Source organism: Brachycentrus maculatus, unplaced genomic scaffold, assembly GCF_059751285.1.
Source record: "Brachycentrus maculatus isolate JH-2025_06_01 unplaced genomic scaffold, ASM5975128v1 h1tg000015l, whole genome shotgun sequence".
In the NCBI taxonomy this organism is placed as follows: Eukaryota; Metazoa; Arthropoda; class Insecta; order Trichoptera; family Brachycentridae; genus Brachycentrus; species Brachycentrus maculatus.
The window spans coordinates 1,082,501-1,108,187 of record NW_028280769.1 but is presented as its reverse complement, the minus strand read 5'-3'; the positions used below and the strand labels follow the sequence as shown (position 1 = coordinate 1,108,187).

General features: G+C 30.2%; 1 protein-coding gene across 2 annotated transcripts in view; it reads left to right on the top strand.

Annotated features, from left to right (window-relative positions):
- Positions 1 to 25,687, top strand: part of LOC148313323 (calbindin-32) — a 175,231-nt gene that overhangs the window by 114,477 nt on the left and 35,067 nt on the right. For both annotated transcript variants that reach the window (XM_088264057.1, XM_088264047.1), the window contains exons 5-7: positions 14,583 to 14,672; positions 23,665 to 23,751; positions 24,191 to 24,247. In XM_088264057.1, the coding sequence (XP_088120183.1) occupies positions 14,583 to 14,672; positions 23,665 to 23,751; positions 24,191 to 24,247 (234 nt within the window). The remainder of the gene's footprint in view (positions 1 to 14,582; positions 14,673 to 23,664; positions 23,752 to 24,190; positions 24,248 to 25,687) is intronic.

Below are 25,687 nucleotides of genomic sequence, written 5' to 3'. Positions count from 1 at the left end.
TGGTAAAAAACGAAGTGTTTTCTTTAATCATTTTAATTTTCAAATTTAAAATAAGTTTCATTATTATAAAATTTATTCGACAAATGTCAATTTAGCAAAGTGTCTATCGACCAATATAACCATAGTCCGTCGGTCAAATAACGGTCAGACAAACGTTTGTCGCTCTAGTGTCCATCGGCCAATTGTTCGCCGCCCAAGTGCCCATCAGCCAAATGTATGTAGGCCAAGCGTCCATCGTCCAAATGTTCCTTGGCTTAGTGTCCATTATCCAACTCCCCTGGAGTCAAAATATCATATTGCTCTGAAAACTTTAATATGTGAAACAGTACTAAAAAACGAAACTAAAGTATTATGAGGTATTAAATATAATCTTTCAGAGCTAATGTATTCCTTGTTTCGTACATGAGGCTTCTGTTTTAAATATTTCTTTTGTAGTGAATAAAGCCGTAACTGCAAGAGAGTTACTTTTTATTTCAGTAAAAGAACATACAAGAAAAATGGAAATGGGACTGTTTGAATTAATTCCCTTCTAAGCGTAGGAGGAGCTTCAAAGCTTTGATATGTTAAGTAAGCAAAGATTTCAAAGTGAATAAAATATATACATTTGCTTAATGACATCTTTGTCATGACATATATATGTTACTAAGTGTAAATTTTTGTCTACCTCCGTAGTGTAATGGTCAGCACGCTCGGCTACCGTTCTGGAGGTCTCGGGTTCGATTCCCAAGGGGGGTAAAATAAATATAAGTGATTTTTTCACTGTCATATTTATTCAATATTACCCTGGACTGATACCTGAAGCGGAGGGCTGATCACCTTTCCTTCATGTGTAAATGATCAAGATAACACTGCGTTAATATGACGTAATGCCCTATGCACCATTGTGGTGCGGATAAGGGTTTATTATTATTATTAAGTGTAAATGGAGTAAAAATATTAAAGAAAATCAAATAATGTTTTATTTAAACGTTTAAACCATCAAACAAAGTGCAATTTTGACAAACTAGACTCCTATTTGAATACCAATTTCCAAGAAATAAGAATTCCTTGCCTTATAAATTCGTTGGCTAATTTTGTTTTTACATATATATTCATTTTCTATATTAAACACGATAAAACCAAACTTCAGTTTCGAATATTCGAGTAGAATTTCTTAGTACTATATTCATTTAGTTTGTAGGGATTAAATTGCAAAGATTGAATGAGAAAATCCGTATTCATTTTCAGATTTCCTTTTTATTTTTTCATCTGGTTTAACTTCTCAAGTCTCTGCAGCGTAAGACAATGTCTGAAATAAAGAAAAATAAATCAGTTAGATAAAAAATGAACGAATTCAACTCCCAGAAAGTTTTCTTTACTCCGCGAATTTTCGCTAACAATAATTGCTTTTCTCAACCAAAAAGTAAAAATAAAACCACTACGAGAATAAAAGGCATTTGGTGTATGTTTTATAGAATAACGATGGTCAGAGTATTGAATTTTTAGGTAGTAAAATTTTATATTAATTCGAGAAATAAAAGGACTTTGTTTTTTGATCCATTCACATTTTTATTAACAACCAACTAGTTTCGGCAACAACCTGTCCGTCTTCAGGGTTTAATTTATGACTAAACTTATTGTTTAAATGTAGTCATAGAGGGTAACAAGTTGTTGCCGAAACTAGTTGGTTGTCAATTAAAATGTGAGGGAATAAAAAAACAAAGTCTTTTTATTTCTCAAAATAATATATCAATATGATCCACAAATTTCATTATTCAAAACAGTTTTTAATTTAAGTTTATTTTATTTTTGTTTAAAATAATCAATTTTTTTTAAATTTTTTTATTATTATTTTTATATTGAAGTTTCAGTTATTATTCACTTTGTTTACAATGTATAACACAAGGCTTTTTTATGCGAGAATTGAAAATGATGGTCGTGTGAGAGGCGTGTCTGCAGGTAGGATAGTAATGTAAATACGGAGGGTAAATGTGAAAAATACATCACAAGACCAATTGAAAAGAAATCTGTCTTAAATTTATTTACGGAGGGAATCTAACCCGGGACGCCAGTTTCGCAGTCGAGCGTCTACCCGGCTAATGATAGTAAAATCACAGAAAACTCAATATGTATATATATATATATATATATATATATATATATATATATATATATATATATATACATATATATATATATATATATATATATATATATATATATATATATATATATATATACATATATTATATTAGTCTCTCAGTGTGGCAAAACCATGTATGACAGATGTATAAATGGTGATATTGGGAAATAATGCAAGGCTGAGATGAGGAGAGCGGAAATGGGTAAGTAAGTAAGTTAAGTGATCACTCAAACTAACACATGACAGGGCGTGACAGACTGTTTTTAGATATCAATAAAAATAAAGAAATAAACTAAATATTTTTTTATACTATTCGAGTTTTATATTTATTACAACTAGTTTAGGAAACTAGAGGTGCTTTTATCTATAGGTATTAATATAAACTATTGGAAGCATTTGTAGATTCCTTACAAGTTGTAATAAAATATAAAACTGAAGTGGCATACAAAAAACTTAAACAGTTAATTACATAAAATAAAAATATTACAAATTTTCATTCGAAAATTTTAAAGCTTACTGTAAGATCTCAAGATAACGAATGAAGCCATTAAATTTTTATTTGATAGGCCCAAAAAATAAGCACAACTTTCTACCTCCTGTTGAAATAATATTATAATAAGAAATTCCAAGATGAATGGAATAAAATAATGGAAATAATTATCCAGTCTAGTAAGGCGCAGAAAAATGGGAAAACATTTAAATTTTTAAAATGTTAATTTACCTTCAAAATGAGAGCCAAAAATATTTCCTGTCAGGAAACAAAATTTAAGTATTTATTAAATAATTTTTGCTTCTTCTTCCATAAAATGAATATTCAAGTACCTCCTTTTCACATTGATATTATGTTAAAACATGTTAATACTTTTTAATACTATCAGCGAAAGTATTCGGCCAGTTTACATACATACATACTTCGTTCTTCCCCAGAAATAACATTTTCCATTCTTCACCATAACACATTATTCTTCAGTAATTTATCCTCGGTCCAAGCGGCCAGACCATGGAATGAATTACCTCTCCTTGTAAAAAATTGCACCTTCTCTGACACTTTTCAGAAACGTCTGAAACAATTAATATCTATCATTTAAATCCTAACTGTCCGTCAAACCTCACCCTTAGTTTTTTTTTCTACCTCCTCCCCTAAACTCCCTTCTTCCGTTGATTTCCATATTATCATAAATTTGTAATTTTTACAAATATACGATATAAAATGTAAGTACTTGCTTACTTAAAACAGCAGAAATTTGCGATTTATGATGCATTTATTTATCTCTCTCGTTTGTAATTTATGTTCAAGCAATATCTACCATCTGATTGATCAAAGAGTTGGATGAAAAAAGAGACCATGAAAACACTAAAACCCTTCAAGGGCCAGAGTCCCAACACCGAATTAGCAGCCGAACGACGCATTGATGACTAAATACGGAATAATAATGTAAACAAAAAAATCATTTAAAAGTACCTACGTAAGCTAAAAGAAGAAAAAAATTTAAAAAATTATGTAGCCAAAAAATCGTGTCCTCCTCAAAATATACTTAACGGTACAAGCAGTAATTCTAATATTATTACGGTATATAAATCCTTGAGAATCCCGAGTTAAGATCGCATGAGTGCGTGATTAATATTAGCACTAATGCCCCTTGCTTAACTACTAGCCCCGTATATTGTATTAATTCCCGTCGGGTAAGATATTCTGAGGGTTTTTGTTCTTGGCAACACCGTTCCAAAAGGTCGCCATTGTTTCGGCGCAAGGCGTCGAGATTTGGCGGTAAACAAAACGCCGGAAATGTAAAATGTCGCACAATTAAATAAAGATACGAGATACTTGTATGTGAATTTCTGTAATAAAGGTTACTTTGGAGCGTACCTAAATGGCGTGTTAAACAAACCTTTTTACTTTTGAAAAAAAAACCCACATTTTTGAGCAGTACATTTTAATGATAATTGCATTATTCTAACAAAGAGTTATTTATCAAATTATTTGTATTTTAATGTCTCCTTTTTTTACAGCATTTTGAGTGTGTCTAAATACTTGTTCACTTATCTGGATTATCCCCAATGAGGTGTTATTTTTAGATTATTTCTGATATCGCAACAAAGATGAAGAAGAATATGAAAGTCGGGGAATTTATGGAATATGTGAATATAATCCAGGATTCCGACCTCACGCACTAAGCAAAGAGTTTCTGATTAATAAAAAGCTTCTTTCATCCCACCATGAATGTTTTTAGTGAAACTCTAAATGTTGTACTCATGATTACATTAATTTACAATTACGTATGATAATTTTGGTGATCAAAAAGTAATAAAATGAAATTGGTGATGTTCGAAATAAAAATGAAATTCCTAATAATCGTTTCAAATTTCACAAGTACTATAAAACGCCCCACAATTAAATCACACCGATTAACAGAAAGCACGAGAGAATTCAATGTACAAATTATGCTTAGTAATATCTGAAACACCCCTTTCATCTAATTGCCCATTACTTTGCTGGAGAGCAACAATTTGTTATTCTTTAATAGGAAACAATTACGCCATAATAGCGGTCATTATTACAGCAGAAACTGATCTTTCTTTTAGCATTCTGAATATGAAAATTTTAGGTCTACCACGTTGAAAGTTTTAAAAAGCTTTGCACCTGTTTTGTATACACAAAAATCAGTGAGGTTTTCAAAAACATTTTTTCGCGACGTTGTTGAAAATTGACCGATGAATCACAGTAACTTGATTTCATTAGGTACCTGTCGCGTTTCGTCCAATTTCCGAAAATCCACAAATAAAATATAAAAGTTTAAATAATATAAGAGCTTCTGCTCAATTAAAAGCTTCTTTTCATCTCACCAATAGATGTCTCTAGTGAAGTTCTAGTGATTCAAGAACAAGGTTTCTAAATTGGTTCATATATATAGAACTTCCAAGAATTTGAGTAGTGTGGTTGTCAATAATGGGTAGAATTCGTGAATGTTACACGTGTGTAAAGTGATCACTTAAACCAGCCTATGACGGTTGTCAGCCCCGTAAATGCCCAGACTTCCATATTCTTCTTCATCTTTGATGAGATGTCAAAAAATAATATGAAAATATAAAAGCAATAAATTTATATTTGAAGCACTAACTTTGTGATTTTCCATTTTATAATTGAAATGTAACTTAATTTAAAAATCACGAAATTTTTATTATAACTTAATTATAATGTCTACCGGTTTCGAAGCCAACCGTTTCTTTATCAAGTTTATTTATAAAACATTTATTTCAATTAAATCTAAAAATATTTTTCGCTTAAAATATAAAATGACTGTTGGAGACAGAAAAGTCCTATACAGAAATATATGTAACAAGTCAATCTTTTTAATATCGTAAATCTTTATTTTCATTATCGTAAATTTTTATATCGTATTTTATATATCGTATTGTATTTTATATATTTTTATTTAATATCGTAAATTTTTATTTCTCGATATAATATATCGTAAATCTTCTTCATACTTAAAGTATTAATCAGTCACTCCACCCTCCTCATATCAACATTGCATTATTTCCTCATATCACCATCTGTCAAACATACATGGTTTTGCCACACTGAGAGATCGAATTTTGACTGCATTCAGTCTACTTTCATCCTTCTTGCGAACTGTATGCTTTACTTCCATGAACTTAATTTCCTATATCTATTATTAAAGGTGAAAAAACATTTTTTAACACTCCTCTTACCATTCATAGTTCTCTTTGTATAATACATTGAAAAAAAAATACTTAAAAAATACTAATTCAATGGTTTTTCTAAACAAAACATTTTATTTATTTATTGTAACTGTAGACAGTTGGTAGAATTCCATATTGAATTAATAGGCAATGTATCCAAAATTAAACAAAGTTTATTTGGTTGAATTCTACATTTATTTATGTATATGTTAATACGTGACGCGTTTCGTCTTCTTAGGATATTATCAAACACATTTTTTGTTTAAAGCTGTACATAGCTTTGAGATGTATGAATATGTGATGGAAAACTGTTAACCTGAAACATTTTATGAAATGTAATACGATTATCGATGAGGTCCATAAGAATTTCAATTTCCTCTTTTCCATTCCAGACTCACGAAAAAGCTTGCTCGACCTTGGTGCTTATACATTCCCGTGTAATGAACAAAAAAGAAAGAAGTCATTCAAGTTTAACACAGTCTTAGGTAAATTCGAAAAACTAAAAAAACTAACCTTGCGTATAATATCTTTAACCTTTCCCTTCTGCTAAATGTGCCAAAATAAAATGCGCGTACCGGTGTTGGGTAGTCACTACACAATAAAAGATTAGCGATTTTTAATCGGAAAAATACGGACATTCATAGTTATTCCCCTTAACTAATTTTGAATGAAGTAAAAAATTAAAATAATTTAGATTTAATTGCTGAAAATATTTAAAAAAAAACCATCTGGCCATGCTCACGGAACAAGCATAGGTCCACTCTTGTAGGAAGCCCAAAAGCTACTGCCGCTAAGCCAGAGAACATTGAGCTTTGAGCCCCTCACGCTTGCACAGTGCAAGTATGCAAGAGTGAGATGCGAATATAGTGTCGTGGTACCCGTACACTCTTCACGCGCTGTTTATACGCGAATTTGAATTCACAAAATACCTCCGATGTACCCGAAAAATTCTGATTATTATTAGAATTATTTTTAAATCAATGCGTAAATATGCTATGGAAGAATACCTAAAATCTTAGCTTTGTATTTATTATATTTAAAGGATATTATAATTATTAGAAGCAATGTGTACAAGTACAAGGTACACCGGAAAGGAAGGGTTAACATAAGCAAGTCTCTCTCAATATTGTCTGGGTTAGTTTTTTCGTCTTTCTGAAGGTTCTTAGGGGAGGTTCAAAGTAAATCCTTGACAATAGAACTGGCAGCGTTGAGATAAGTCCTCGTATACTTTTAAGGCTTCGTTTCCTTGAAACTTTTTACACCTCTGAGACTCTCCTAGCCTCTTTGATGCCAGGTATTGACTTGTTCGTCTGGCTTTGAAAAGTTATATTAAGTCTTCTTAGTATTATTAAAATTTAATTATATTTCACAAATTTTCTAAAAAAAAAATATTTATTGGAAAACCAACAGAATATTGAACAAAAATGACATAATATAATAAAATTTCAAAAAATAACATTCCAATTAGAGGTTTTCACTTAAGTAATCTAAAAATAAAAATAAATTGTCATATACATAAAAGTTTATCTATATAATAAACTTACATTACATGTTTTTATCAAATAATATAAATTTTCTTTATCAACTAGTCAAAGAGACATCAACAATATTTGTCTTAAACGTATTAAAAGAAACATTATTGATGTCTATTTCACTAAGCATTACATTGCACATATCGCACATGTTTTGACAACTCAACAAAGATGAAGAAGAATAAGGTAGTTTGGGCATTTACAGGGCTTACGACCGTCATAGGCTAGTTTAAGTGATCAATATACACACGTGTAACATTCACCAATTCTACCCATGATTTACAACCACACTATCAAATTCTTGGAAGTTCTATATGTATGTGATCCAATTTTAAAACCCTGAGCTAGTCTCTGAAACGCAAGAGTGATCACATTGCCTTCATGTAAGTGACGATCAAGATAATACTACGTCGCTACGATGCAGTGCCCTATGCACCATAAGTTGCAGATAAGGGTTAGGAGAAGAATATATTCCAAAAATGAATTCGGCAGTCATTTTGTGGTTAAATCCATCTATTTCTAATTTAAAGTTTTACTTTGTAAGTACCACTATTTCTTAAAATCTGTTGTGACACTCGTTTTGATGCATTTCACATCGTACGGTGTTTAAAAATGACGCGGAATGCATCGAGATACGCGTTATATATTAAATATGTTAAAAATATATGAAAACAAAATATTTAAAAAAATATATAATTATATTTCCTTCATATAATCCCATTCATAGTGGCTCTTAAATAAAATTAATTTTCCAAGTTTGACAGAAATTTGACTAAAATATATACTACATAGATTGAAGTATATCTTGTATATTAAAAGCATTTTAAACTTTGTGTAATACTACTCAAATATACTTCTTCATGACTATCGGAATCGGTTTTCAGTCTACAAATACTTGAAAGTGCTCAGGTCAAGAGTTGAAATGATCGGCGGGTATGTATGAGAACATGCATGAATGAGCCGAAGATTTTTTGCAAAAGACAGATCGGTGTGATGTTCTTTTCTCTCTGCCTACCCCTGCGGAGAAACGGCGTGATAGTTAGTTAGTTGGATAAAATTTGAATATCACAATCTTGCTTTTTGATCCAGGTATCCCAGAATAATAATTGATGCCATTAATCAAGATCCCCTAATGATTATGAAACGAGATATCTAACTGACCAATCACGTTGAATTTATTGTTCGACTATATTTTCTGATCCTTAATTGAAGTCGATAATTGCTTTGCAATTCGATATTTCACAGTCGATGTAGTAAATTTCACCAATAAATAGGATATTTTTCGATTTATCAAAAATGTATATTATTTTTCCAACTCTAACAAAGCTAATTTATTATTTAAATTTTTACGTTCAAATTGATGATGTTTAAAAACACTTTGAAACTTTTTTTTATATTATTTTTTGACATCTCATCAAAGATGAAGAAGAATATGGAAGTCTGGGCATTTACGGGGCTTACGACCGTCATAGGCTGGTTTAAGTGATCACTTTACACACGTGTAACATTCACCAATTCTACCCATTATTGACAACCACACTACTCAAATTCTTGGAAGTTCTATATATATGAACCAATTTAGAAACCTTGTTCATGAATCACTAGAACTTCACTAGAGACATCTATTGGTGAGATGTAAAGAAGCTTTTTACTAAGCAGAAACTCTTATATTAGTATGTGAGATCCGAATCCTGGATTATAATCACACACATGAGAAACGCCAGAAAATACCATTTTCATTTTTATTATTAAGCTTATAATTTGACCAGATAATTTATTTACAACATTTTGAGTGTGTCCAAATACTTGTTCACAAAATCTGGATTATCTCCAATTACAGGAGTTATATTCATATTATTTTTTGACATCTCATCAAAGATGAAGAAGAATAATGAAGTTTTTTTTTAATTCTTGAGAGCTTTATTTACTGGGAGAGTCAATTCACAAGTCCACTTGAATTTATATTACAATGAAGAAGAATGCTGAAAAATGACATACTTTCATAAATATGTATTTTTGAGGGTGACTTATTTTAAAAGACAAACATATTATGAGTGAAATCAGTGGTAAAATTAACAATTTCAATTTTAAACACGGGCCAAATGGGGTGACATTAAAGGGTGATTTGGAAAGTGGAAAATGTAGGTGAATTGAAAACAGTTTCTTGTTTATATATTATATGTAAACATATGCTTATTTCACTTGTAGTCCTACTTCAAATATGTTCAAATGTAATTTTTTGTTGTCTTAGATTTTCGAATTAAATTGGGAACTAGATTTCACTGTTTTCACAAGAATTACACCGCAAATCCCCAGCAAGTTTCTAAGAAGCAATGTCAATCGGGTTTTAGAAGGTATATGTTAGTATACAACAAAGTACTTCTTCTAACCCTAGTCCGCACCCCAATGGTACATAGGGCACTGCATCGTATAGAAGCTGTGTTATTTTGATCGTTTAATACACGAAGGAAAGGTGATCAGCCTTCCGCTTCAGATACCAGTCCAGGATCATATTAAATAAATATTATACTGAAAAATCACTAATATTTATTTTGACCCTATTGGGAATCGAACCCGGGACTTCCAGCATGGTAGCCTAGCGCGCTAACCACTACACTATGGAGGCGGACTAAGTACTATCAGGCTTTTTTGAAAAACAATCTTATCTCCTCCACATGAAATATTTGGCAAGGAGAAAAGTCCCAAATAATTTTGCAAAATGAGGAAATAAATTAATTTGCATCACTTTTATCAGCATCAGCAACTTTTCCAGAGAATTTAATATGAGACAAAGAATTCTCATTTAAAATTTGTCAAACCATCCCCCCGTTTGAGAAATACTTAACATTCTTTATTCATTCAAACTTTATTTTTCTTCATACAAACTAAGAGCGAACATTATCGAAAAAAATGACGATTTAAAAAAGTGCCAAGTAGCGAATTGTCATCGCCTTTACGTTTTACATAAATAGAATACATTTACTTAAAGAACCATTTAAACATATAAAAAATATTTTTTGCAGAGACCTACCAAGCCACCTTGTGTGTCTTGTCTGTGGAGTTCAACATAGGTACATTTTTATACATTTTAACCTAATATACACAAAAAAAAAGAGAAAATTAAGAATATAAACTATTTTACACTTTTCATAGGATTAACTCTTGATCACTTGGAATTTTCAAGTTTGCTGTTTTTACTTTAAATCAAATAAAATTACGAAAATAAGTAAAATATAGTTGAACTTCGTTATCTGACGAATAGTAAATAAATGTTATCAGATCGTCGAGATGTGATATTACTACAGATAACTTCATTTTAGCAGTGTTGTTGCTCTGGCTAGGTGCAGTCTACAAACAAGACGGCATTATGTCTCAAATTCTAGAGATCATCATGGTCGCTAATTTTTTGTTTCATGCGCCGACACTTTAATTTAAGCATGTACCTAAAATATTAACGGGATGTATTAAATTTTTTTATACATTCGACCTTTTTTTTATCCGTTATATCCAAAGTTTTTTAAATAGAGATCCATTATTTCGTTTTCAGTGTATTGTAAGACTACCTACCTTATTTTTTGCTTCCGTTAAAAGGGATTTTAGCTGTTTATTTAACTGTTTTTACCTGATCTCACAGAATTAACAAAACGTGCTTACTTTAGGATTTTTTTAAAAAGCTCGATGTCACGTGGCTCAAAGTGACGCACCGTGTTTATAGTAGAATAAAAAAAAACGTATTAGGTGTGTTGTTTGAATAGAATGATTAATGAAAACCAAAGTTTATTGGGTATAGTTTTTCATTGTTTTACTTTTAGTTGGTGGTTAACTGAACGCTTACAAAAGCTGTAAATAGTTTTGGAAAGTGCTTATCAAGTTTAACTAGCAGTTGAAGTCGTACATATTTCGCAATAAAACTGGGCGTTAGAAGTTAAGCGTGAGAAAGGTTTTTCGTGCTGTTTTATTGCCGGAGGCCGTGACAAAGAATCCTAAAAACAGTAATATAGCGTGTCTGTTGAGAGTACGTGCTTTCTGTAAGGGAAGAAATGGGATTTAGAGAATTTTTTGCTCTAAGATTGTAATGTACTAGAATATATTCGAATTATAGTGCACGACTTCTAAAATTTGTAAACAATTTGTACATACAAGTATGATGTTTTTCAAACATCTCTGGGTCGGCGTTTTTTTCTGTTTTCTAAGTATTTTAATATACAAAATATTTACAACATTTTGAGTGTGTCCAAATACTGGTTCACAAAATCTGGATTATCTCCAATTACAGGAGTTATTTTCACATTCTTTTTTGACATCTCATCAAAGGTGAAGAAGAAATGTCAAAAAATAATATGAAAATAACTCCTGTAATTGGAGATAATCCAGATTTTGTGAACAAGTATTTGAACACACTCAAATGTTGTAAAAAATTATCTGGTCAAATTGTAAGCTTAAGTGATAAAAATGAAAATATTATTTTCTGGCGTTTCTCATGTGTGTGATTACAATCCAGGATTCGGACCTCACATACTTTCCGGTCCAAAATTTTTTTAAAAAAATTCCACCAGGTCCACAATAGATTTACAGCATTACAGGGTTAATTAATACATCCATGTTTTTTAAAAATAAAACTACACTTGTGTTTAAAATTATTTATATTTTGAATGTATACAATCTTGTCTCTTATAATTATATTTTACACTAAATACGTGTGAGAAAAAATATGTTTGCTTGTATCTTAACACTAAACTGATGAAGAAAAAAATGTCGAATGACATTCGACATAGGACCGGAAAGGGTTAATAGTAAGCCTATCCTAATTTGAGATGTAAAAAATATTTTCTTTGTCAAACCTTTGTTTATTTTGTGTCGTTATTTATTTTTTCGGGTTCGATTCCCCGGGGGGGGGGGGGTCAAATAAATACAAGTGATTTTTTCACTGTAATATTTATTCAATATTACCCTGGACTGGTACCTGAAGCGGAGGGCTGATCACCTTTCCTTCATGTATAAACGATCAAGATAACACTGCGTTTATATGAAACAGTACCCTATGCACCATTGGGGTGCGGATAAGGGTTTTATTATTATATTTATTTTTAATGGATTTTCCCACAAAGAAGAATAAATGTAAAGATAAAATAACTAGTAAAACGGAGCTTATATTGCCGATATTTCTTGTTCATAATGCTATCGAATGTTCTGTAGACAAAGTGTTTTTGCGAGTATTTTTAGTTTTATCGATACCCGTTTTACAAAATAAAAACTATGTATTTTTATTTTTACCCATTGTGAGTTGATTGCGGTCGGGAAAATAAATTATGATGTTTATTTTTGGACATCATTCGAGATAAAACTTCATTCACATAACTAAGTAAATAAAAAAAGAAAACAATCATACACCCACGTATTTTGCCCACAGACATAATAATATATTTCAGCGAATGTGAAAGTAATATTGTTTCAGGGACATTTTAGTGTAATTTCATCGTCCTTTACGGATTATTTATCCTTTTGCGGTCCGTGAAAAGCCGTTACATAATTAAATTTACATTTTTGGTGAATTTCTTGTAGATTTACATGTAATATGATCAAATAAAGCGGACATAATTAATGAGTTGTTTTATTCAATTTAAAACGTAATATTAAAAATGGAAAATTCGTGAAGTAAAATGTTCATTTCACGATTTTATTTAATGAATTTTGTATTATAACAGCGAATAACCCAGCAATCCCTCTCCATTAACTTTCTACAATATTACGCCGCTTTCCGCAGGATTGGGCAGACAGAATAGATTGCTACACCAATCTGTCTTTGTAAATAATCTTCGCCTCTTCTACATTCACGCATCATCTCATACATATTCACCGATTGTTCCGATTTCATATCTGACCACTTTTAAATATTTGAAATACTAAGTTTTCCACGGTCTTCCTCTGATTTATAATAAATATTCTTTACAATATCTTTCTCTCTCTACTTTGAAATAATATTAACAATTTCAATGCACCTAAATATGTTATTAAAAAACTAAACTAAACTTATAAAACGAAATAAAACAGCCGTAAATGAATCGATATATCAACTCCTGTATAGTTTGTCAAAAATACGACAGTCGATATACTGACGAATGTCGTCCATTTTTTTTGGCGGTCGAGCTGGGATGTGTCGTAGCATGCTTATTTATAAAATTTAAATTCTTCACAAATATACCAATTTATCTAAGTTTTAGTAAAAAATGGATAAAAAATTAAACTTATTTTTACCCCCTTAAAATGTCCATTTAATTTATTATTTACACTATCTATCTTTCTCTACTTAAAAATAATCTTTACAATTTCGGTGCATCTAAAGATCCTATATAAAACATATTAAAAGGAATAAAACAGTAGTAAATTAATCGATATATCGACTCTCGTATACTTTGTCAAAAATACGACAATCAATATAACGACAGCATGCATGTTTCTAAAATTTTAGATATCCACAAATATAACTTATGTATTTATCTTATTCCCCCCCCCCTCAAATGTCCATTATATTTGAAATGATCTGTTCTTGCAAAAAAGTCAAATTTTGCATTCATATGAGAAAAAAAACTCAGCAGTAAAGTTTCTATGTAAGGTTTGTAGGTGAGAGAGGTTGGAGGTGTTGAAAGCGTGAAGTTTTTATTTTTACTATTTTCTACTTACCTGACTATATATATTTCTCTGTTGAAAGTGTTCACCCATCTCAGAAAAAGTAAACGTATTTAACAAAACCTGTTATACTGATAGAACTAAAAAAAAGTGGTTTAAAACATAGTTAATATTTATTTCTTTTTTGTGAGGGGATGTTTCTGCCTTAGCTCTAGTCTTATTTTTATACAAAAAAAATACTTTATATTTTTTTAATAGTTTAAACGCATTTAGTTTTATCATTTTAGATATTATGATCATTTTTTAAAATTTCAATATCCGTATGAAAAAAAAAATATCCTGTAGCTTCAAATGATTTCAATATTTTTATTTTTCAGCAAATTTTATCAAAATGCATTTGAAATTCCACTTCTCAAATACTAAGTGTCTCTTTGAAATTCCTCTCACGACACGATAAAATTTAGAGTTTCCTTGTCTCTCACTTTCGACACCGCAATGTGTAATTCAATGTGTAATGTGTACTTGAAAGCCAGTAATTGAAAGCTGTGTGGAATTTTAAGCAGATAAAAACGAAGTTTTATTTCTTTTTTTTTCAGGCCGTATCTGATGCCATGCTGGCGGAGCTTAAAGCTTGTTTCATGGAGGCCTACGACGACAACCAAGATGGAAAAATTGACATTCGTGAAGTAAGTTTATTTATATTATTTATTTGGGAATTATACAACTTGAACATAAAAAAATATGAAAAATAGTTAGCTTGACAATTATAAAAGCCAATTAAATAATTCCACATATATCGCTCACTCCTTTCAAGAACGTCATATATAAAAAATCGTCAATTTTCAGTTGTGGATGTTTTCGGAATGCCCAGAAAATGTACTATATCCCAGCTAAAGGGACATATTTAAAACATAATATTTACCCGCTACAGGGGAGAAAATGTTGTTTTTGCATTTTGAAGAAAAGGTATTGTTTAATATTTTTTTTAAATAAACTAAATATTTTTCAAATGGAGAAAAAACCTTCAGGTTTTACCTTAAAAAATCTGTTGCACAGTAAAAAGTTCAATAAGAGGATTAATATTTATTTTTAAAACATTATATTTTATTTTTAAACTTTAAAAACGTTCTCCTGAAAAATCAAGTTTTTTGATTTATGACGTTCTTGAAAGGAGTGAGCGATATTTGTTATGAATATTATTGTATATTAAGAGAGAAAAAAGAGAAGAGAGGTGTGTGTGTGTGGGTGTGTGATTTTTTATTTATTCTAATTCGCTCTTCAAACCCCTATCCGCACTCGATGGTGCATAGGGCACTGCATCATATAAACGCAGTGTTATCTTGATCGTTGGCACATGAAGGAAAGAGTGATCAGCCCTCTGCTTCATGCAACAGTCCAAGGTAATATTGAATTGAAGTATTGGAGTGTAAAATAAAAATACGTATATTATTTCTTGAATGTTTTCCGCAGATACTTTGTGGCACATTTTATAAACTTTATAAAACTAAACAACTTTGTTTAAAAATTAAACCTGATGATGACAAGATTCTCGTCGAAACCGGTAGGTTAAAGTGGTTTAAATAAAGTTGTTTCATTTATACAGTTTAAACGTGTATTAGTTTTTTTTTTATTTCTTTGTACTATCCAATAAAATGAAAATTTTATTTTTCCAAAATGTTAGTGATAACGTTAGTGATCACTGACCATTTAAGTTGTATAGGATGGGCCCTTTTTATTGTCAATTGCAAGTTAAACTCACTGAATAGTGGTCATAAACGTAATCGAGTGGATTTTTTAAGGGTGATAGTTTGGAAAATGGGTAAATTAGGGGTGGGTAGGTAGTGCCAGGTTGACAGGAAATTTATAGGTCATATAAAGATCCCCCTTAGAAGGTTTTAGGGCAATAAGGGACGCTACCCTTTTAATCATTACCGTTTATAATGCGACACCTTTTTTTACAGGCCAATATATTCATAGTTATCATTATTTTATTTATTTAATATAGTTAAGAGTTTTATTTTAAATTTCATTCATTTTCCATATAATTAAAGTTTACAATTTTAATATATTATTAGATTAAAACCAATATTTTTAGCTTTTCCACTTTATTTTTATTTGACCAGCAACCGGGTTTCGTCGTTACCGACATCATCAGACCGGTCTGATGATGTCGGTAACGACGAAACCCGGTCGCTGGTCAAATAAAAATAAAGTGGAAAAGCTAAATATATTGGTTTTAATCTAATAATATATTAAAATGCAATTCCATCACGAAGTGTCAGTGGATAATATAAATCTATTTACAATATTAAAATTAATAACGCAGTTCCCTCCAATAAAGAGACTAAGCTCTTGTGCTTGGAGAAGGACTTACACATTATTGTTAATGCTTGTAGGTGACTAAATTGATTATTATTAGTACTCTTTTATTGTGTTTTTTGTGTTTCTATCTTCAATAAACAAGTATATCATTTAATTTATTTTAGTAAGTCATTTAATTTATTTTCTTGCACTGTAATGTCATCATTTTTTAATATTTGTAGGAAAGTTATTGAAATATTTGGTTCCCAAACATATTAATTAATCTTGAAACTGTTATTTAAATAATAATGGTTAAGATGTTTTTTCGCTTAAACAAATGGGGTGTTTCTAAAAAGTTGGGAATTATGTCAATAACAAGGAAAAATACTTAAAATAATAAAAATGAAAATGAGGTTTTCTGGCGTTTCTCATGTATGCGATTGTAATCCAGGATTCGGATCTCACATATTAATAAAAGAGTTTCTGCTTAATAAAAAGCTTATTTTCATCTCACCAATTCGAAATTTCGAAACATCTATTGGTTTTTGGCAACAACGTTTCGAAATTGGTTCATATATATAGAACTTACAAGAATTTGAATAGTTTGGTTGTCAATAATGGGTAGAATTGGTGTACATTACACGTGTGTAAAGCGATCACTTAAACCAGCCTATGACGGTCGTCAGCCCTGTAAATGCCTAGACTTCCATGTTCTTCTTCATCTTTGATGAGATGTCGAAAAAAATATATATGATTCGTAAATTTATTTATTTGCTAATATTATTGAGGAATCAGAAAATCAGCTCGGCCATCGCTAGCGCGTGAGCCATAGTCGGTATATCGACGTCTGCATGTCTGACAAAGTATACCAAAGTCGTTATATTGATTCTCAGCACTAACGCATAATAAACACGAAAATTACACTTATTAAATGCTCCCACCGGTATATTGTCTAAGTATTAAATCATGGAATTCATTATTTAATAAAGTACAATAGCATTATTCTGATGTTATTCATTAAGTATTTAAAGTGTTAAATTTCTGTTATATTTAAGTCTCCATAAGACGTGGAGGGTTAAATTTGAACATTAATATGGCTTAAAGTCGGCAAACTCAAATATAACCCAACCGTCTCGTTATTACTCGCTTCTGCCGTTTTCACCATTTATGTTTGTTCGTACTTAAGTTTGCCTTAAACCGATCCGATAAGCAAAGATTTGAAAGATCGAAAAATATTTTACAATGGATTTAAAAGATTGCCTATCTTTTCCATTAATATTACTGTTCCACCAATGGTTTGTGTTGCCGAAGAAATATTTCTAAAGGGTAAAGGATTTAAGTGATTTGATATTTTTTTTATTGATCATACTACCATTTTTATTAAAAATTTCAAATACAAAATTCAAAACTACTTTAATAAGTCAAAAAGGATTGATATGTAAAATGACATATCGCTCACTCCTTTCAAGAACGTCATAAATAAAAAAACTTGATTATTCAGGAGAACGTTTTTAAAGTTGAAAAATATAATACAATGTATTAAAAATAAATATCAAGCCACTTATTGAACTTTTTATTGTGCAACAGATCTTTTTAGGTAAAACCTAATGGTTTTTTCTCCATTTGAAAAATATTTAGTAAATTAAAAAAAATAATTAAGCAATACCTTTACTTCAAAATGCAAAAACAACATTTTCTACCCTGTAGCGGGTAAATATTATGTTAAAAATATGCCTCTTTTGCTGGGATATAGTACATTTTTTGAGCATTCCGAACTCATGCACAACTAAAAATTTACGATTTTTTATTTATGACGGTCTTGAAAGGAGTGAGCGATATTAAAGCAATTTTTTAAATATTTATTATTATTCATATTGACATCTTAACATAAATGAAGAAGAACCTGGAAGTCTGGGTATTTTATTTTATTTTATTTTTCAAATTGAACACTTGTATAAATATAAATACCACTTAATGAGTTTTATTTCATTACACACCACTAGTTTCGAAAACTAACAGATCTTTTCATCTACAGGTGAAAAGTAAAACTGAAATCTGGGTATTTACAGGGCTTTCGATATGTCATAGGCTGGTTAAATATCTCACTTTATACAAACTTTAATAAGATCACGGCGAGAGGTGACGTTCAAGATAATCTCGTACCAAGGTTTTAAAACAATATAATCAAAAAGTTAAAATAAGAAAATATGAAGAATGATGAAAGCAAATCTAAAGATACAATTTAAAAAATATAGACAAAGAAATTAGGATTTTATCAAGATTGAGAATTTTTTTGTTGAAAATGTCCTAATTATTTTTTTAGTAGAGAATACATTCCAGCATTAGTTTTGTATTTTTTAACGCAGAATAATTTAGATTTTTGAAATTCTTGTCATCACATATATGTGAGATTAAAAAAAAAGGGTTTTAATGTTAGTAGTACCTTTTTAACATAGGCACAATAAAAAGTTTTTAAAATTGTAAAATCTCTAATTTTTTTCTTATTTGGATCGTAATTAAAATAAATTAAATCTTTTCACGTATTAGAATTGGCTCATAAGTGATGTCATCATATTTTTAAGTACAACTTTTTAAGTTACTGCTTAAGTTTTGGTGGTTAAATCGACCTTAAAAGCTTGAATTTACTTTATCAACATCACAATGTTTGTGCAGCATTATTAAAATAACAGAAAAGCTTAAATTCGAGTTGTGAAGTTTTAATGAAACTATTCACGAAAATATTATAAATTTAATGAAAATTAAAATAAGAAAAAACTTACTCAAATTATAAGCTGCATGGAAAATTAAAAATAATATTTTCAGGCGTTTTTACGGATAAAGGATCTGGCATACATCTAAATAAAAGGGCTTCTGCGAAATAAAAGCTTATTCAAACCAACCATAAATGGCTCCAGTGAATTCACACACAAAGAGTTATAATATTGTACTACAAAAAAATAATATTAAAATCAAATACTGATGTTAAGGATATACTTTTATTTTCAAAACACATAAAAATAAAATTCGTGATAATTGTTTCGCCTTGTTACGGCATTATCAAACTACTCTCGTGTATAAGGTAACAAGGTATGTGCGTAACACGGCAAAACAATTATCACGAATTTTATTTTTATATGTTTTAAAAATAAACAAAATTTACAATGTGTATGTGTGTGTATATTTATATTTGTATATATATATATATTTATATGTTTATATATATTTTAAATTTATTGATTCGGCATTAACTTGGTGAATGACATGCTTTTTTTCAATTCAACTCTTGTACAATATCATTTATTGAGTTTTATTTCATTACACAAGACTAGTTTCGAAAACTACAGTTATTTTCATCTACAGTTGAATAGTAAAACTAGTCATGTATAATGAAATGAATTTCAGTTTTTTTTCAGTGTATATTGTAGTGAAAAAAAAATGGACCACCTTAAAAATGATTTGAAACTCATATGTGAAAACTAATTAATTTCTTTGAGCAATTTTTGCGTGTTTGTTTATAAGAAATATATATATTTATAACGCCAAGTAATCTGAACTTTCTTTAATGAATAGAGATTTCAGTTTCAGCTGGCGGTTCATAATAAGTTACAAAAGAGCGGTTGGATATAGAGATAATGTGGCAGTCCGTAAGACAAGATAAAAGTTCTCGGTGAAACATAATTAACGGAGCTTCTCGCACCGAAAGCCTTAATTAATGTTTCCTGAAAGTGGAGGAGACAGGGGTGAATGTAACAAAGAGTAGATGTAACAAAATTCCACGGCCGTGATGAATAGATTCAGTAATTTTGACCACCTCTTTGGTGTAGTAATTGGCGCGTTTGATCGCCATACTTAAAGCTCTAGAATTGATTATTTTGGAGTTAATAACAAGAATAATTAAATTTTTATGTGCCACTGGTGTGCCGTGGCACACTGGTGTGCCGTGAACCGGATACAAGTGTGCCGCGATCAAATTCTATGTATAGGATATTTTACAATTTTCATTATGTAGTTAATACACGATGACAAATTACTTTTCATAATATTGTCTGTTTTTCAAAATGTAGGATAAAATAATTTTCTCACACTCAACCCTTATCCGCACCCTAATGGTGCATAAGGCACTGCATCATATAAACACAGTGTTATCTTGATGGTTAACACACGAAGGAAAGGTGATTAGCCCTCCGCTCACTCAAAATTATGTACATCAATACTCCACTGGTATGTCATATTTGTTACGAACATCCTTCGTTACTTTCGACCCACTCTCCCCTAACGCTCAGCAACGTCGTTTGACCTCAACTTCTGGAACACACCAAAACTTTTAGATTATTTATTCAGAATTTTGAAGATAAATATTCACCCTGTTTTGAGAAATTAAATTTGTATTTAGCACTGCCGACGTAAGCGTATTTCAATTATGAATACGTTAGTATACTTGGCGGGAATAATTTACGATGCTGAGATTTAATTAGGAACTGTAATGCTTAAAAAATAAACTGAGATTAATCGTACACCATCTTCTTTAATGTAAGATATAATTTTTGATGAATTTATGTAAAATTTATACATGATTTTCATTCCAAGATATATTTTATCACAATCAAATAATGGTTTCATTACTTAATTCGGCAGTCATGTGTTCTAAAACTTCATAGAATATAACAACTTTGTTTTTAACCACTTTATTTATGTTAGGCCAGCTTATGACTCAGCAAAAAATGAAAATATGACCTCAGTAAAAGATCCTTAGTTTTCCAGATATTTCCACTTTTATGAATTTTCCGAACATTTACGCCTTAAATCTGTTTTTTGAGTGCCACTTTTTCAATTTTTCATGTTTTAGGATTTTAATTTCTGTTTCATAAAACTGAATAAGTATTCTATTGATCACAGTCCAAAATATTACCAATACTGGCTTGCCTTGGCGAAAAAAATGTTAATGCCCGGTCAATGATTTTAAAATAAATCTTCAGGTGACTTTGACTCTTCACCCTGAAAAAAAAATATATGACGTTAACCTGGCAAGTTATTTTAAAAGTTTGCTCAATTGATGTTATTTTCAAATAAGCTGATTTTATAATCATTTCATTTAATAGGAATTCGGAGGAAATATTATTAATATTTTATATATTTTTTCGACTATGGAACCAAATTTTACAATAAATTTCCCATAAACTAATATGAAACACCCCATTCCGAGTATCTTGCGGAAAACCGGGCATTACAATTTTCAGGACACCCATTATTTCCGGCAAAAAGTATTCTTGGGTATGACAAATGGTTGCGTTCTCCAGTTTTCTCTCGCGACGTGTCCGCTTGAGAAAATTGAAAATATGACCACCTCATGTACGCTTTGTACGCAGTCCCGCTGCAGTATCCCGGCGGAAGCTTTTAAGGAAATTTGTATTCCGAAAGTGATTTTATCTCCCCCAAACAGGCGCTTTTGAAACAAAAAACCTTTTAATATCGGGGCAAAATATTAGATGGGTTGTTATAAGGTGTTGCCAGTTTTTAGCGTACCTACGTAGGTGAACAACAAATAACTGTGACGCCGCTTCTTCACTGGGGTAGGCAGAGAAATTTTACACCTTACCTAACTTTGCAAGCAATCTTCGCCTCTTCCACGTTCATGAATCTCTTCTTACATACACAACGAATATTTTGACGACTGACCTGACCACATACAAGTGTATATAACATTATTTAGGAGTAGTTCATCAGGTGTTGGAGAAAGAAAGTAAGGCGACGGTGATATACGATGATTTTCATTCAAACCTTTATCCGTACCCCAATGGTGCATAGGGCACTTTACATATATGTTTTTTTTTTTAATTATTAGATTTTATACATTATATACAATAGATACAATAACAATTTACAGTGTTTATAATAATTTAAGCATTGAAAATTAAAAGATTTTCTTGAGCTGTTCCAAAATAAATATTTTAACAATTTATGTTTGCTCGTTGTAATTTTTTTGTTTTAAACAAGCAGTGATTTTTTTATTGTTCACAAAAACTACAACCATTAGAAACATTAGTATAAGATGTAAAAAGAATAGCATTTTAAGAACATTTAAACAAGAACAAATGAGCATACTTGTGACATAGTGCATATGAGTTCACAATAGCCATCTATGAGATGCCTAAAAATCATCACAAGACATCTCAAGTTAGGATACCTAAAAACCTTAATTTTCATGAATTACCATTAAACCGATATTACCTTCATACCTTTTACATACGCTTCATCTAAAATTACAAGTTACTCTATAAATCCTCTAAATATTAAAACCATACTAAGCAACTTATAATTTGAGAATATTTAAATCGTTTTCAATATTTGGGAGTTTCGTATAAGAAATTTTAATTTTCCTGGTTAAAATATTAAATGAGTTTTCGATTTAATAACGGAAAGAGCTTTTGATTTCAGCCTAAGTAGGCCCCGTTCCATTATATGATTTTGTTTAACATTCGGGAACATGAATTCATAATGGTCTTCTTGAAATAATTTAGATCGATCGATATTTTCAAGGGTCATATTACGTTATAATGTATCCCCGAGTGAGGGAAATATTTAAAAATTCAATCACGAATATTGTACTGAAATTATAAATAAAATTTCATCCGTAGGGTGAATAATCTAGTGTTTGGTAAAGTAAAAATGTTTAATATTTATAAAATATTTATTTATTTATTGGTTTGGCGTTTAAGTTTTAGAACTCCGTAATTTATATTTAAAATATTAAAATCAAACACTGATTTTTTTGGGTCTACTAAGTTGTATGTGATTTTTTTTTTAAAGTATTTCTTTTAAAATGGTCGTGACAATTATTTTGTCTTGTTAGAGTATGATCAAACTTTTGTAATTTGATAATGTCCTTACAAGACGATTTTAATAATAAATAATAAAAATACATAAAATAAAATTTCCAACTAAGTAGACCTTTAAAAATTAGTGTTTAATTTTAATACTTAAAATAGTTTTAAAATATAGGGTGTTAAAAAAGTAAAGACTGAAAATACAACATTTGGAAAACAGTAGATTTACAAGCCACTGGAATTAATACTCAACGTTTATTTTTGCAAAAATATACAAAAATTTAAAAATATGTTAATTAGACTAAAAGTAGATGGAATGCAGTCAAAATGCGTTCTCTCAGACGAATGTGCAGTAAACGATGTATGTCTGAAATTATAATGGTGGTATAAGGAAATAATGCAAGGGATAGATAAGAATTATCGACAAAACTAAGCAAGGTGTGTTGAGATGGTTAGGGCATGTGAATCGAAAGAGTGACGAAAGAATGCTGAGAAATAGTCACTTAGTATACAGGATATAAAGTTATTTGTTAATTATTTTTCTTGTTTTCAGCTCGCTCAACTTCTCCCTATGGAAGAAAACTTCCTTCTTCTCTTCCGCTTCGACAATCCCCTGGAATCGAGTGTGGAATTCATGAAGGTATGAAAAAAACAACATTTTATTAAAATATTAAAAAGTCTAACTTTTATCTGACATAGAACGGGTAATAACTTAGCTACTCACAAGTAGACAACACAATAAAAACCCTATGATATAAAAAACAAAAACAATAACAAAACATACTAAATGAAGACTCCCGAGTATATAAATGGTTACGAGTATGTTATTATTAGTTTGTTTTTTTTAGTAGTAAATATAAATTCGTTTTTTCTTTTAAAAAAAAAATGCAATACGTTTACATACGGTTAAAGTACTTAAAAAAAACTAATGAAAGTATTAAGTATTGACAATTTTTTTAAATAATAATTTAATTGAATTTTTATACTTTTTTGTGAGTGGCTTATTCAAACACTGGTTATATTGGAGTGTTTTTTTTATATAAACTTTTTTACTTAATCATAATACACATTTGTTTCAGATCTGGAGGGAGTACGACACCGATGGAAGTGGTTACATTGAAGCCGATGAATTGAAAGTAAGTTTAATTTTTATTTATTTTATTTTATTTATTATTCATCAAACATAAGATAATTGACATTACAGATCAGTATATTTACACACAAAGCTAATTTAAAATCTATAAATTTAGATTTTAGATTTCAAATTCACATGCAGTGTTTAAAAAAAACGGAACGCATAGAAAAACGTGTCATAAAAGATTTTAGAAAATGAAGTACTGTCACACTCGGCTATAACGAGGATGAAGGGACCGACTGAATTTGCTCGTTATAACCGTTCCTCGTTATATCCGAGAGAAGGTATTTTTTAAAAACATACCTATCACATAATGACATTTTTGAAAATTAAAATTTAAAAAATGAATAGATTACAACAAGGTGACTGCAGAATTAATGAATAAAGTAAAATTATTTCACAGATTGTAAATATTTATCTAAAAGCATCTAGAAGTAGATATTATTGGGACTCCTAAACTAACCGTACCCAAGTATTTGAAATACTTGAACATGCCAAATTTTCATGAATTGTATTAACATTACATATAAAACCCTTACCGCACCCCAATGGTGCATAGGGCACTGCTTCATATAAACGCAGTGTTATCTCGGAGTGAAAAAATCACTTCTATTTATTAAACCCCCCTGGGAATCGAACTCGGGACCTCCAGAACGGTAGCCGAGCATGCTGACCATTACACTACGGAGGCGGACGTTAACATTAACGTACGTTAACATTAACATTAACGAACCTTAAATTACGTTATCGTTATACTCTTCATAATAATAATTTCTGATATTCCCGATATTATTAATACGTAAAGTATTTACTTTGTGGTTAGTCATTTTAACATTTATTTTTTTTTACGAAAACGTTAGTAATATAAGAAATTAATCATTATTTTTACATCCACCGGTTTCGAGACGTACCCGTCTCTTCGTCAGGATAATCACTACCACAGCATGCAAACAATAGTGGTAGTTTTATATTATCCACTGACACTTCGTGATGGAATTGCATTTTAATATATTATTAGATTAAAACCAATATTTTTAGCTTTTCTACTTTATTTTTATTTGACCAACGACCGGGTTTCGTCGTTACCGGCATCATCAGACTGGTATGTCGGTAACGACGAAACCCGGCCGCTGGTCAAATAAAAATAAAGTGGAAAAGCTAAAAATATTGGTTTTAATCTAATAATATATTAAAATGCAATTCCATCACGAAGTGTCAGTGGATAATATAAAACTACCACTATTGTTTGCATGCTGTGGTAGTGATTATCCTGACGAAGAGACGGGTACGTCTCGAAGCCGGTTGACATAAAAATCTTGATGAGTGGTTATTTACTAATATTACTAACATTTTTGTAAAAAAAATATAAAAAAAATTTCTGATAATTTATATAGTACCATTTTTGTAAAATATTACCTCAAGGGCGCCTAGATGAATATCA